At 40.6% G+C, this 14,443-nt stretch overlaps 1 protein-coding gene across 5 annotated transcripts in view; it reads left to right on the forward strand.

Annotated features, from left to right (window-relative positions):
- The first annotated feature begins 4,835 nt into the window (after positions 1-4,835).
- Positions 4,836-14,443, forward strand: part of palm2akap2 (PALM2 and AKAP2 fusion) — a 100,649-nt gene continuing 91,041 nt past the window's right edge. For 2 of the 5 annotated variants that reach the window (XM_074618269.1, XM_074618270.1), the window contains exon 1: positions 4,836-5,376. In XM_074618269.1, the coding sequence (XP_074474370.1) occupies positions 5,333-5,376 (44 nt within the window). In that variant the 5' untranslated portion in view covers positions 4,836-5,332. Of the gene's footprint in view, positions 5,377-7,437; positions 7,460-14,443 lie in introns of those variants that run through there. The other 3 variants (XM_074618271.1, XM_074618273.1, XM_074618272.1) reach the window with 3 other exon arrangements.

Raw genomic sequence — 14,443 nt, forward strand, 5'->3', positions numbered from 1 at the left:
TAAGCTGACAGACTTTCTGGATCAACGACTAAAACTCACTGGAGCATGAACCCTGTCTCTATCTGTAAGTATGTCTGTCTACCTGTCTATCTATCTGAACGTGCAGGAATCCGATCCGGCAGTGTTGCTGTAAAGACATACACAGCCTGCAAATGTGTATAGTCTGACACGAATGAAATAGGTGTGACAGAACACAGGACACATGGAATAAATAGTAGACAAATCAGTGTGCATTCAGATGGACGGAGAGCATCCATTTTCAAAAACAAACTGAAGAGTTGTGAGCATTATTGCAGAGAAATCAGGTCCTTTCAAATGTATATTTTTAATAAAATGTATCAAAATTTACTATTCAAGTCAATTTCTTTACGTTGCAAAGACATTAGCTGGTGAAAGACTGAACAAAACTGGACTGTGTCCTCTCAGCCTCCACTTACATTCCCTTTACTGTATCCGTTAAGCCACACACATATAGTTATGGCATCAGTGATGATATACATCATCATCAAAAGAGATTATATTCAAAGTAGTTACAGTGATCTTCTAAAAGCCTTAAAATGTATAATTGAAACATGTTACCTCCACTTTTAACTCTGACAAGCAGTGCCCTCTACTGGATGTCTCCTGGCGGTGCAGTCACTGTAGTATTCCCTATTTATCATGCATTGTTACTGTAGACAGTGTATGCAATATGACCTGCATTAATTCACATGCAAAACATTTTATAGAATCCCAGCAGAATTACAAACAAATGCAGCCTTTTTTCTCCCATATAAATCTCAGCCTCTCTTTTACCACTCCTGCTTCATAATCTGCATCTTCAGAATACATTTATGCACATTTTTTTTTTTCACATTGTTATTTGAGTGGTTTTGAGCAAAAACAGAAACAAGAGAAAACAAAGAAACTGCTTCCAGATTAAAGACAAAACACACAGAATTTGATATAATCAAGCTCGAGTATGTCGGACATGTTTCATAATTCTGCAAGAATCAGCCCCATATGTTAAATAATTTAATGACCCCTATAGAGATTCAGTAGGGTCATTGCTTTCTGCTCTATGCCTATTTTGACACTAGTAGTCGCCGAAGTGTGCATATTTTCAAATGGCTTTATAAATCCACAAGATGGCAGTATACTCCATACTTTAAAAACTACCACCATCATCATACTGGATTACACACATAGTACATTTTCTATAGGCATGACATACTGTACTGTGCCTGTAGTCTAGTGAGGCACAATTAGGGCTGACCGAACGCTTCAGAGCTTTGACCGTTGCCATGGTATTCAACCTCCAAATCACTATTCAAATGCTTCATTTTTTCATTTTTTTCATTTTTTTATATATATAAGTATGTTATAATAATGTATAAATCCCAAAATAGCATGAAATAAGGAATAATCCAACAACATTATTCATATTCAACATTAATTATTATAAGTTACCTACGAATATTTCTTGCTGAAGCTTCAAAGCCCCAAAAATGGTATTCGGGACAGCCCTATAGGCACAATACATGACTTAATGACTTGAGGTCTGATAACCTTAAACATTATGTAATTGAACTGTGCACAAATTTGCCAAATACATCAAATTAAAACTTCAGTTTTTTTCAGAAGTTACCCACATCTTGAGAAAAATACTTCCTGATCACATCAGTTTATGAGGATGGCGTCATCTCAATTTTCTATTATTCAACACCAGAACAAGAATCCACTATATCCCACAGATCTGTGATGATGATGCGCTAATCAACAGACATGGTTAGAATCTGAACTTTAACCATATGACTGTACGCAGCAGGTTGGGATTAGTGTTGGTGTGTGTGTGTGTGTGTGAGAGAGAGAGAGGGTAGAGGGTTCATGTGTGATGACCATTTAAGGCCGCTACCTAAACCTGAAGAGCAGCCTCGGCATAACTGGCATACCACATGATATGATAAGCATGGGCTCTTCCGTGAACTGTCAGGAAGGCAGATAAATCAGGATGAAACAGTCTCCGCTAGCGTAAACATCCAAATGTGTGACAGCCAGGGTTGTGAAATGTCTTGGCACTTTAAGAGATGTGACCTTCATTTTGTCCCTTTGAGCCTGGGAGTGACACGCTGTCTGCTCCACTGCTGGTACAAAACAATAAACACTCAATCCAAACTAGTTTCGCTGGTAATATTGAGCTGTTCCATTACTTTTTTTCTTTCTTTTTTCTGCACATTTTCAATGAAATTTGCATTGATTTGTTGCTTCAAAATGAAAATAAAAAGTAAATGTCCGATTAGTCTAATGAATGTATAAATATTTTAAGTACACACTTAATGTTGGACCTCCGCCATGCACACTTACACTGATTCATTCCCAGGCCCTTCACATCAGGGTTAATCTACAACAGTAACTGTAAAGAGAAACATGCTGAAATGTGTAAGGCAACAAGTTCTCTGCGGACAAAAAAACAGGAGATGATAGGAGGTAAGGGAATAGAGAAGGAAGGAAAAGAGAAGGAGAAAAAGTAGGAGGGGAAAAAGGGAATAAAAGAAAGCAAAGTGAGGATGGCAGGGATAGAGAAAGGGAGAAAAGAATGAGGGGAGGAAGGAAAGAGAAGTAAACAAAGAGGGAAGGAAAGGGGGATGGAATAAAGCAGAGATAAAGACACATAAAAAGAAGAAACAAAGGAAAGGCCAGAAGATAGACAGGGGGAGGAATAGGCGAAGGCAGGAAGGACAGAAAGGCGGATGGAAGATGAGATCTTGCCTTCCCTCTCCCCTCCAGTCACTGCTGCTAAATACTCAGCCAGCAGGTTATAGACCCAATAAAAAGTCTGCTGAGCTTCTTGTTTGGATAAATAAGTGAGGCAAGCCCCCGTAGACTAAACTGTTCTCACTACTTGCAGTAGCAACGGGATTCTTGTCTTGACTAGCATCGGAGCGTTTTCAGAAGATAAAATCTGTTTGTAAAAATTAGGTGGCGTGCCAAATACCGTCTGCCAACTCTCGACTGTAAGTGTCTGTAATATCTGTGTTGCTTCAGTTCAACATGTGGCAGCTGTTCCTCTTTGTATGTTTGCCTCATGATTTTCAGCCAGCTCACACTGCAACCAGGAATGTGTTACCTTAGATAGTTAAGAGACTGATTATCATACAGTATATCCAGTCATGGTCACTGATTTTGTGGATGGTTCGCACTAGTCTGTAAAAGTAAATCATCATGGATACTCCGCACTTGTTATCTTTCAATGTACTTCTACTGCTCAGAATTCAAATCTCCCTTCAAAGATTATTTATTCGTCTGAATCCAGCTGTAAAAATCAGGCATGTCTGACATTAACACAACAGCTCCAACTTGTCTGGATGTGGACGTGGAGGATTTGAGTCTGTCCATAGTGACGTGCCCCAATTCTTCGCAGACAAATGCAGACTCACCAATCTTGAAAACCAGTCGTCATGGTCAAACCAGGATTGTGAGGGGATTAAGGGAGTATATTTTTTTGGTAATACTGATGTGTGAAAAATCACACATCAGTGCACTGATGCTTCTTTTAAAGCTGACAAATACTGCTCAGTATCATTCAGTTCAGACATCCATCCAGTTTAAAGTTGCAGGACACTGTGAGCCCAGTGGCGGACTCAGGCTGTCTGAGGGGCAGGGACGAAAAAAATTGAAAGGGGAACCTGCGTGCAGAATTTTTCCTAGTATGTATGGGGAGCCTGTACAGCACTGCATTGCATCTTCTCAATTTTAAGGGCACCTTAGAGGGCACTCCACTCCACAGGAAGGGCATCCTAAAGGACACTTCACCACATTGTCTTTACTGGAAGAGACTGGAGGGGCATCCTAAAGGGCATTTCATCACATTTTCTTTACTGGAAGGGCACCCTAGAGGGAACTTCATCACGATTTCTCCATTTAAGGGCATCCTAAAGGGCAATTCATCACATTTCCTTTACTGGAAGGGCACCAAAGAGGGCGCTTCCTCACGTTTTCTCCACTGGAAGGGCACCCCAGAGGCCAACATATCACATTTTCTTTACTGGAAGGGCACCCAGAAGGCAATTCATCAGATTTTCTCCACTGGAAGAGCACCCAAGAGGCAATTCATCACATTTTGTCCAATTAAGGGCACCCAAGAGGGCACTTCGTCACATTTTCTCCACTGGAGGAGCACCCTAGAGGGAACTTCATCACGATTTCTCCATTTAAGGGCATCCTAAAGGGCAATTCATCACATTTCCTTTACTGGAAGGGCACCAAAGAGGGCGCTTCCTCACGTTTTCTCCACTGGAAGGGCATCCCAGAGGGCAATGCATCACATTTTCTTTACTGGAAGGACACCCAAGAGGGCACTTCATCACAACTTCTCCACTGGAAGAGCACCCAAGAGGGGACTTCATCACGTTTTGTCCATTTAAGGGCACCCTAGAGGGCACTTCATCACATTTTCTCCATTTAAGGGCACCCTACAGGGCTCCTTGTCATGTTTTCTCCACTGGAGGGGCACCCCAGAGGGCACTTCATATCATGTTTTATTAACCATACGGACATCCAAGAGGGCACTTTTGCGGCATTTTTTCAAACATGGGGGCACCAAGGAGCCCCCTGAGTCCTTGGCTAGAGCCTACTTATAGAAGATACACTCTTCCCCTCCTTTTTAACAACGGATGGGTTTTTGAGTATCCTATCTGCCTCTTTAAATGAATCCCTCCTCAGTCTCACAGGGGAAAGGTTCTCAGGGTAGCAGCAGGGATGAGGCGTGTTGGCCACTCCTTTCATTATACTGTAACTCCCCCCAGGGCTCTCTTTCTCTCTCTCTCTCCCTGCTGTCTCCTTACCATCCTCTGCTCTCTATCCCGCTCTTTCATCTCGACTATCTCGTCCACCTCCCCTCTCTCATCTCCATCACTCTCGCTCCTATAATTACAGCATCTTCTTACCTCATTCTCCTCTCTCTCTCTCTCTCTCTCTCTCTCTCATTGATATCATCACCTGCACATTTATACATACAAATATACACCAGTGACCTCTCTCTCTTTCTCTCTCTCATACACACACATATACAAACACACAAACATGCTTACACCCATCCCCTCCTGCCGACAGAGCTGGGCTATGCAGGAGCGGCAGCAGCAGCAGCAGCTGCTCTGACACACTCTGGCGTGACAAACACACCAAAAAGGCAGGAGGAAAGAAGAAGGAGAAGATAAGGAGGAGGGCAGGAGAGGAGGAGGAGAGGAGGAAGAGGTGGACACAACACTGTCAAAGGGACAGCGGAGGACAGGAGGAGGAGAGGAGGACGTGGCAGAGGAGAAGGAGGGAAGGAGAGCAGAAGGGTGTTGCAGCCATGTCAGACACACCTTTGCAGAGGAACGGCACAGCAACGGCGCCGTGAGTAGATGCTCTCTATCTTTTATATTTCTATCTCTATCTTTGCCTCCATCTCTCCTCTTCCTTGCCTGCATCCTCTCCATCTGACAGGCTGGGTTGTCATGGGAACGGGAGCTCTGTCATGGTGAGGCTGCTGCTCAGTCATGACTGGTGAGGAGACCTGCCGTACACCATGTACACTCCTCTCCTCTCATCTCTCTTTTCTTCACTCACCCTCTCTCTCTCTGCAAACCTCTCACCTCACCGCACCACAACCTTTACTCTCTTGCTCTATTTTATTCTGTCTTCCACTCTGTCTTGCTGTGTCTTCTGCTTGTCCTTTTTACAAAATCAGTCCTGCACTCCTTCCTCCTCATTTTTTCCTCAACATCTCACTGCCCCTGTTCTTAACACCATGCTGCATACAGGATGTGTGAGTGTGGCATGTTTTAGCATAGTCAATGTGGAGGCTGCAGGCTTGGGCAAGCCTCTGTGTTACAGCACAGTCCGCCATGCTGCAGACCGCTTCTTGCTTCCTGTGTGTGTGTGATTAGTGTATCTGTGTTTGTATGCACGCATGTGTGTTTTCATGCATTTCTCTACTTATGAGAAACAAAATGTCCATTCAAAGGCAGAATAATTTCAGATAATGAAATTAAAAAGTCACACAGTGACCTCTCATTTCTGGCTTTTTCATGAGCACAGCATGAAAATCAACCAAAAAAAAAGAAAAGACGTGCAACTTGTATTTGCATTTGTGACTAATAGTCATAAAATCACAGCAAGACACGTATCAAGCAAACACTGGCAGTGTGTTAAGAATCGTGTGTCGTTGGTGGGTTTTGGGATTGAAAAATGTTGTTGTTCAGATGCTGACTGTCAAGTCTTTTGATGATCTGTCCCACAAGTACTGGAGATGCACAAAATCAGCAGATTTTCAAATCAATCTGACCCTTCAGCAGCATTTCCAGGCAAAGAGAATTTATATTGTTACATTTTTAAAAGGATGAAAGAAAACAATATAAGAGGAAAATAAGAAAAGTTCATTTTTACAATTAACACTTGCAATGATGAATGCACTTGCAAATAACAAGGTAGACCAAGATGTACACCATAGGCCTACTTTGGTGTTTCATTTTTACCTCTTTACTTAAAGGTCCCATATTGTAAAAAGGAAGATTGTCATGTCTTTTATATTATAAAGCAGGTTTAAGTGATTTATAAATACTGTGAAAGTATCAAAGTGCTCAATATACGGAGAAATACACACAGCCCGTACAGTAAATTGTGCGTTTGAAACAAGCCGTTATAGGATTTCTGTCCATTTGTGATGTCACAAATATACAATATTTAGACCATTACACGGTTTTAAACGTAAACATTCTAAATGTTTCCCAGTTTATTCCTGGTTGCAGTGTATGTTAATGACATCAGCTGACAGGAAGTACACATGGACCCAAACTACGCATGGCCAAGCAACGCAATTCTGTTGCAATTCTGTTGCAATTCTGTTGAAGTGCACTAAAACGGAGCATTTCAGACAGAGAGTAAATGCAGGTATATTCAGGCCGACAGTATGAGGAAAATAAAGTTGTTGTTTTTTAACATTACAGCATGTAAACATGTTTTAGTAGAAACACAAAATATAAGTATGAATATGAAAATCAGCATGATATGGGACCTTTAAGATTTCACAAAACTTGTTTTTCTTTTCTTTTTATAAAAAAAACATTTAAAAAGTAATTACATTTTACAGCCACACAGGCCCCAAAAATAAGTTTTCTCTGAAAAATTGTTAGTAAATGTGATGGTCTTTTTTTTATATATATATATATTCAAAGACAAGACATCTAGGTGTTACTGTTGCTTTAAGAGAGAGTTGCATTATGTGTTGTTTGTAGCCTTAATGTTGCTAGGTTAGCGAGTTTTACCATGTTGACACAGGCAGGTGTCACAGTCACGTTAAAAGATGGAGAGACCCGGATGAAAGGTGCTATAACAGTCGGAGAAAACAGTACTGTGGTGCCAGAATTTAGCTCGCACAAGTGCAAGAGTTGCTCAAACAACATGACTGATACTCCCACTGAAGAGAGCCCACACACAGGTGAGATGTTTACTTTTTTAAAAAGGTTTTTTTTTGTACCGCGTGTCAAACTTTTAACAGGAGAGAAAGCTTCAAGAAGGACTAGCTAGCTAATCAATATATTTATTATGCAAAGGAAATTCTTAAAATTCTGACCATTTTTTGTAGCACCTGAACGCGCCTCAATCAGCTGCTATGTGACTTGGTGTGGAGAGAAGTAGTGACAGTGATGCTGCACAGATACAGGAGAGTGGGAGCTGTTCAGGCTTTGTGGGTGTACAGTACTGTGTTGTATTCTACTGTTAGTGGAGAAATTCATATGGCTTCTATGCAACAACACAAAATTCAGAAATTCCTGACTTAATAGCTTTTCTTTTTGATAGTGTAGAGGTGCTGGTGGATCATTCCTTTGAAATCCAGAAAGGCTATATGTATATTATAAAGTACAGGAGAAGCTTGTGTTGTCAAGTACATTTCTACAGTGCTGCACTTCCAGGTCTGGAGAGACTTATCACATCTGCAGCTATAGCTTTCCTGCTAAACATCTGTCTGTTTTGGGGGCTTGAGTAACTTAAAGTGGCAGTAGGCAGTATATTTTTGGCTTCATTGGGCAAAAAATTCCATAATAACCTTTCAGCATATTGTAATTCAAGTGTTCTGAGAGATAACTAGACTTCAGCACCTCATCATGGCTCTGTTTTCAGGCTTTGAAAAATCTAGCCTTTGACTTAGACTTTGACCAATCACAGGTCAATTCATTGAGAGAGCGTCCTATTGGCTGTGCTCCGGTCATGTGACCGGTACTTGGCGTTCCGTCACCAGATTTCACAATGGCGTCGGCGTCACAAACTTTCTAATTTTACAGCTAAACCGTGGATTACAAGATGATTCTGAAGACATTTGAGGCGAGAAATAGGCATTAATGTAACATAATATTGATTCATATTTGATCAGCGCTGCCTAGTTTGACCGTTTGGTCAGAGTTAGCGAGTGATTGACAACCGGCTCTCATAGATGGCAGCTGGACAGCGGACCTCAGATCAGCTCTGACTGCTTGTTTTCCTCCGGTCTGTGAAATCATGCAGATGCCGTTAGGAGCACCAGAGGACACAGAGGCACATGATTTTTTTCAGGTTACCCGTTTCATGTACTACTGTCACGATATAGCGACCGTTTTATAAAAATAACTTGTTTTAATGATATTTGCTCCAATCTCGCCTACTTCAGCTTTAAACTAATAATACAGCTTGTGCATTTTGCTATCTCCTTGTTCAAGCAAGGTAGGTAGGGATGCACCAACTCGATTTTTTTCAGTCCCAATAGCGATACCTGGGCTTTTGGTAGTACTGATAAGCTGTATGCCTCACTGTGTGGAAGTGACTGGGATCATTCTTTTATGTGTAAGGCAACATCAGGCTTGACTTAAACATTGCTTTCTTAACATTGTAAAACAATATATAACAATTAAATACAAATTTACTGAATTATTTATTATTAAAATAATAAATCGTACACCACTAACTTGGTAAAAAAAATCTTCAAAATTAACAGGAATTACAATTCAAGTGTTAAGCTTTTTAATGCAGCAACAAATTGGTCAAAACTTAAACAGGAATTAAAATTCCAGTATATAATGTATATAGTATATAAACATAGAATTGAATTGGATAGATGGGCCCTAATGTCACCGATACCCGATCCAGCTATTTGAGTCAATATTGGCCAAATATCGGTGCATCCCTAAGGGTATGTTGTTATTATAGTGATCATTCAGCCTGTGCACATTTTGGCTCTGAAAAGTCTAATGGATGTTGCGGATTAGGGGATGCTGAGTTGTCAGCTGGTGTGAGTGATAACCAACTTGTTCTGTTGCGAGTTGCGACTCACCTTCAAGCTGAGAGTCTCAATCAGCTGTCTAACAGGCAGTTTGAGTGACAGGTGGGGGAGTGATTTCTGCGTTCCTCTGTCAGAGCCGCACCCATGAAGCAGTGCAGTGAAGCATGAAGCAGACCATGCTTTACTGGTGCATCAATAGTTAATGTTATAATTGGGGGGAAATGAGACGGTGCTGTCGTGATTCAGTCGGTCTATCACATCCTAGTGTCTTCCCTTAGCTCTGTGCTTTGGGCTCATTTTTAATCAGCTCTCTCTCTCTCTGGGTTGTCCACTGAATCAGCAGAAAGACAAGGTAGTATTTGTGGTCATGCAGAGCGCAGACACCATAATGGCAGATGGCCCATTCTCTGCTGCTATTTATTGCACACTCAGGGAAGTCTTACAGGAAAGACACTCTTAATAGTGATGGGATAAATTGAGCAGATCCAGTTTTACAGGATGGCAGCCTAGCAAGAGCAACATTTCAAACACCATATTTATATATTTTTTCAGCTATTATTCATTGTATGGTTTCATTTTAAATAAAAGTAGAGCTTTAATGATGGTTTATGAATCCATTAGTCATTTATCAACTAAAAATATTAGCTAAACATTTTAAAAAAAAATTCTCTTTTGTTGTTGTTGGTTGTTATTATTTTTGGACTTTCAATGAACTAAATATGTAGTCAATTAAGCAAAGAAATAATCAGCAGATTGATTGATAATGAAACTAATTGTTAAACACACTAGATCTCCTTTGTGACCCACAGGAGAAAGTTGATTCATAGAGTACATTTTAATGCAATTCAATGCACTTTACAGAGTGACAAACAATATCAAATGTTAAAACATAAACACAGATAGACAGACACAGAAATACGCCAATTGAATAATCAGTGTGTCAGCATTTCCTCAATATCTATGCACAACAGTGTGGGTCTTTTTTTCCTTATCTCCACTCCATAGAAATGAAAATACCAGAACATGAATTGTATATCGTAAATACTGGATAAGAGGAGATGTGCAGACTACAGAGGAGGGGGGAAATATGTCATTGAGAGAAAGAGGGAGCAGAGAGAACATGCTGAGGTGGTGATAATCTGAGTGTCTGGAGGCCAGGACATCTGCTTCTCATCTAACATGCATCTCAGGATAAAAACGATTACAAGCTGCATGTGCATGTATGGGCATACATGTGAATTCTTCTCCCTCAATATAAAAATCATCCGTAGAGAAATGAAACAATAGGCTGAACTGACACAGAGAAGGCAGCTCAGTTTACTGTTAACCAGTACAAGACATGCTAATTTATATGCTACCTAAATTGCCATCCATACTGTGACGGACTAGGTTAAATGTGATCAATTCTTTTGTTTGTGGGCAATATGAGAGGCTCTGTTTGCATCTACAGAATGCAACCGTCCTGAGCTAGTGTACGTTTTTTTACAGGCAACGCAGGGATTGTTCACTGCTTGGGTGTAAATGTTTGCTGTAATTTTTAAACAAAACACTAATATTTCTTCAGGGCTTACTATCAGCTTTGAAAGTTAACAGTTCTCGTAGTCTTTACAGTAGGGTTGCACAATCAATCGAATATTAATCGCGATCACGATTTTGACTTCACACAATTAAATGAACATTATCAACATGTGATGTTAGGTTTAAAATGCGTGCTCCGCTCATAGAAAACTAGGACTGACCCTAATGCTTCAAAGCTTTGACCGTTGCCATGGTAATCAACCTCCGAATAACTATTTGAATGCTTCATTTAAAAAAAAAAAAAATTGTTTTTATATTTTATATATACAGTATATAAGTATGTAATAATAATGTATGAATCCCATAATACCCCATGAAATAAGGAATAATCACCACAACATAATCTGTTATTCATATTCAACATTAATTATTATTAGTAATTCTCTGACAGATATTGCTGTTTGTTGTGTGTAGAAGTGAAAGCGGTGCTCTGTTTATTTAAATGTCAAAGTGCAATAAAAATATGTTGTCCCTAAATAATCGGGACAAATAATCGTGATCTTAATATTGATAAAATATAATGGTGATTAACATTTTGGCCATAATTGTGCAGCCCTACCGTAAAATAAAAAAGTTAAAACTGTCTTTTCGTGATGGTAGCAGACTGAATTACTGAAATAGATTTGTATCAGTTGGAAAAAAAACAGGAAGAGCTGATATCTAATTAGTTGCTGAAAGCCAGTGACTTCCAAAAGTTCAGCCATTACCAACCTTTCTCAGCTAAACTCACCTAGACAACTGCTTTTGTTAAATTTAAGGTCCATTTTACCGTGGAAAATAAGCATGCTTAGCAGTAATAAGGACAGCAGTGCTCAATTTTCATAATTTTTAGTTAAACTGTGTATGCAGACAGACAGACAGACGGACAGACAGACAGACGGACAGACGGACAGACGGACAGACAGACAGACAGACAGTGACAAACACACCCAAACACAGCTTGACTTCCCTCAGTGATGTATAAAATATGAATGAGATCAGGTCTGGCACTCACATAGCCAAAAATATGTATGTTTTGGTTAATTTTTCTCTCCCCCTCCATGCTCTCTCTCACTCACTCACACACACACACACACACACACACACACACACACACACGCACACACACACACACACACACACACACACACACACACACACATACAATAAGTCTATGCAGCAGAGGCCGGTCTGTACCAGATCTGTGTGTTTCAGTTATTTTGGGGAGAATTGAAATGTGGGCGTACTAAACTCAGGAAAGGCAAGCAAAGGAGATGGATGCATTAACATAACATAACACATGCACACATGTTAACACACATGCACACGTGTTAACACACATGCACATATTTTTCTGACTTACGTTCTTTGTCCATATTTGCTCATTCCCTCATACTCACTCTTTGCATGTTGTTATATTTCTATGTGTGTGTGTGTGTGTGTGTGTGTGTGTGTGTGTGTGTGTGTGTGTGTGTGTGTGTGTGTGTGTGTGTGTGTGTGTGTGTGTGTGTGTGTGTGTGTGTGTGTTTTCCTGCCTTTGGTTCCACATCTGGAGGCCATTACCTCTGGGCTGGGATGGGGGGGGGGGAGGCGGGGCTGGGCTGGCTGTGCAGTGAGGTCATCGCGTCGTCGTGGCGATGCAGAGGAACAATGACGCTGTTGTCTCTAACGACGACCGACCAGCGTAACTGACGCCAGAATTAAGGGATTGAAAGGGGGGAGGGAAGGTGGCGGCATTTTAGGGGGGGCAAGGAGAAAGTTAAAATGTTGGGGTTCAAAAGTGGGGTGGAAAGGAAATCGAAATAGAAAATGTTCGAATGAAGTTGAATAATGTTAAAGTAAGGAAGAATGCTTTGTAATGACAGTGTGAGGAGCCAACATAAAGATGTGATTGGTGTAAATCCAGATCAAACAGAGACAGGCCAGACGTCTTGGACTGACTGTAAAGTCCGACAGCTGCAGAGCTGAGCTGCATAACATAAACTATATGTTACTAAACCAAACAGGTCACGGTCTAGAACCTGCATGTCCTCACGTTAAAACTGTACTGTAGTCATATGTTTTAATAAGGGCAGGTCCCAGGATGAAACAGTCCAGATTTTATTTTTTGTATCTTGATGGTGAACCTCAGTAAGCCTATAGTATTGGAACTTATGCCGTAGACATTATCTAACAGAGGGTTTTGTCTAGAAGGTAACCCCCAAGTTGCAAAACTCTCACAAGGTGGTTCAGGCCAGGCATTGACCTCTAATGGTTAATGTTAGGCATTGACCTCTAATGGTTAAGGCCAGGCATTGACCTCTAATGGTTAAGGTTAGGCATTGACCTCTAATGGTTAAGGTTAGGTATTAACCTCTAATGGTTAAGGTTAGACATTAACCTCTAATGGTTAAGGTTAGGCATTGACCTCTAATGGTTAAGGTTAGGTATTAACCTCTAATGGTTAAGGTTCGGCATTAACCTCTAATGGTTAAGGTTAGGTATTAACCTCTAATGGTTAAGGTTCGGCATTAACCTCTAATGGTTAAGGTTCGGCATTAACCTCTAATGGTTAAGGTTAGGTATTAACCTCTAATGGTTAAGGTTAGGCATTGACCTCTAATGGTTAAGGTTAGGCATTGACCTCTAATGGTTAAGGTTAGGCATTGGCCTCTAATGGTTAAGGTTAGGCATTGACCTCTAATGGTAAAGATTAGGCATTGACCTCGAATGGTTAAGGTTAGGCATTGACCTCTAATGGTTAAGGTTAGGCATTGACCTCTAATGGTTAAGGTTAGGCATTTACCTTGAATGGTTAAGGTTAGGATAGATCGTTGGGCAGCAAGCCGCACGTTTTCGCAACTTGGAGGTTACCTTCTAGACACGACAGAGGACAGAATACTTAAAAACGTAATTCTAAATTGGGAAAATAGCAATTTACATGTGTGTGATATGTTAGCATCTTAGCAAACAAATTTGACCTTAAAAAAAACCCTCACAATTATGGCTCACCAGTACCCCGTAGTACTACTACAACAAGCAAAGCCTGCTAGTTCTGCAAATGTCAAATGAGGAAATTCCAAGAAATCATAGCAAACATAAACCTGCGTGAATTTTATTTGTTTGGCCATTTTCGATCAGTGCAACAACCCGTAAACATAACATTGACATATTATAGCACCATATAAAGTTGACATGGTGAGCAAACATTTGCATATTTTCATATCCAGCAGACACGAAGAAACATTGATTTGAAATTTGAAAATGGTTATCTCTCCACTTCATCAATATCCACTCTGGTCTCAAGTCCCGAGGGAAATATCTGGCTCTAAATGCTTCACGTTCACCAGCTAGGCGCTAACGTTGTGCCAGGCAGGTTTAGTGGTTTATCAGAACTTTTTCACTGAAAACAGCTGCCTAATGTGGCTGGAAACTCTGCCCATGAGAGCTGCGAGAGCGAAGGAAAACAGAAGTTGCAGGGCCGTAAAAACCAAAAACAATGAGCTGAAAGTCGCTGAAACGTTCCACAGAGCTGAGGGGATAATCCTCTGTGGGTTCCTCACTACGAGCGACACTTCTCACATACAGTAATTTTACACATTGTTTAAATATAAATGTTGATTACTGCAGCTT

The sequence above is a fragment of the Sebastes fasciatus genome, chromosome 19 (assembly GCF_043250625.1).
Source record: "Sebastes fasciatus isolate fSebFas1 chromosome 19, fSebFas1.pri, whole genome shotgun sequence".
NCBI lineage: Eukaryota > Metazoa > Chordata > Actinopteri > Perciformes > Sebastidae > Sebastes > Sebastes fasciatus.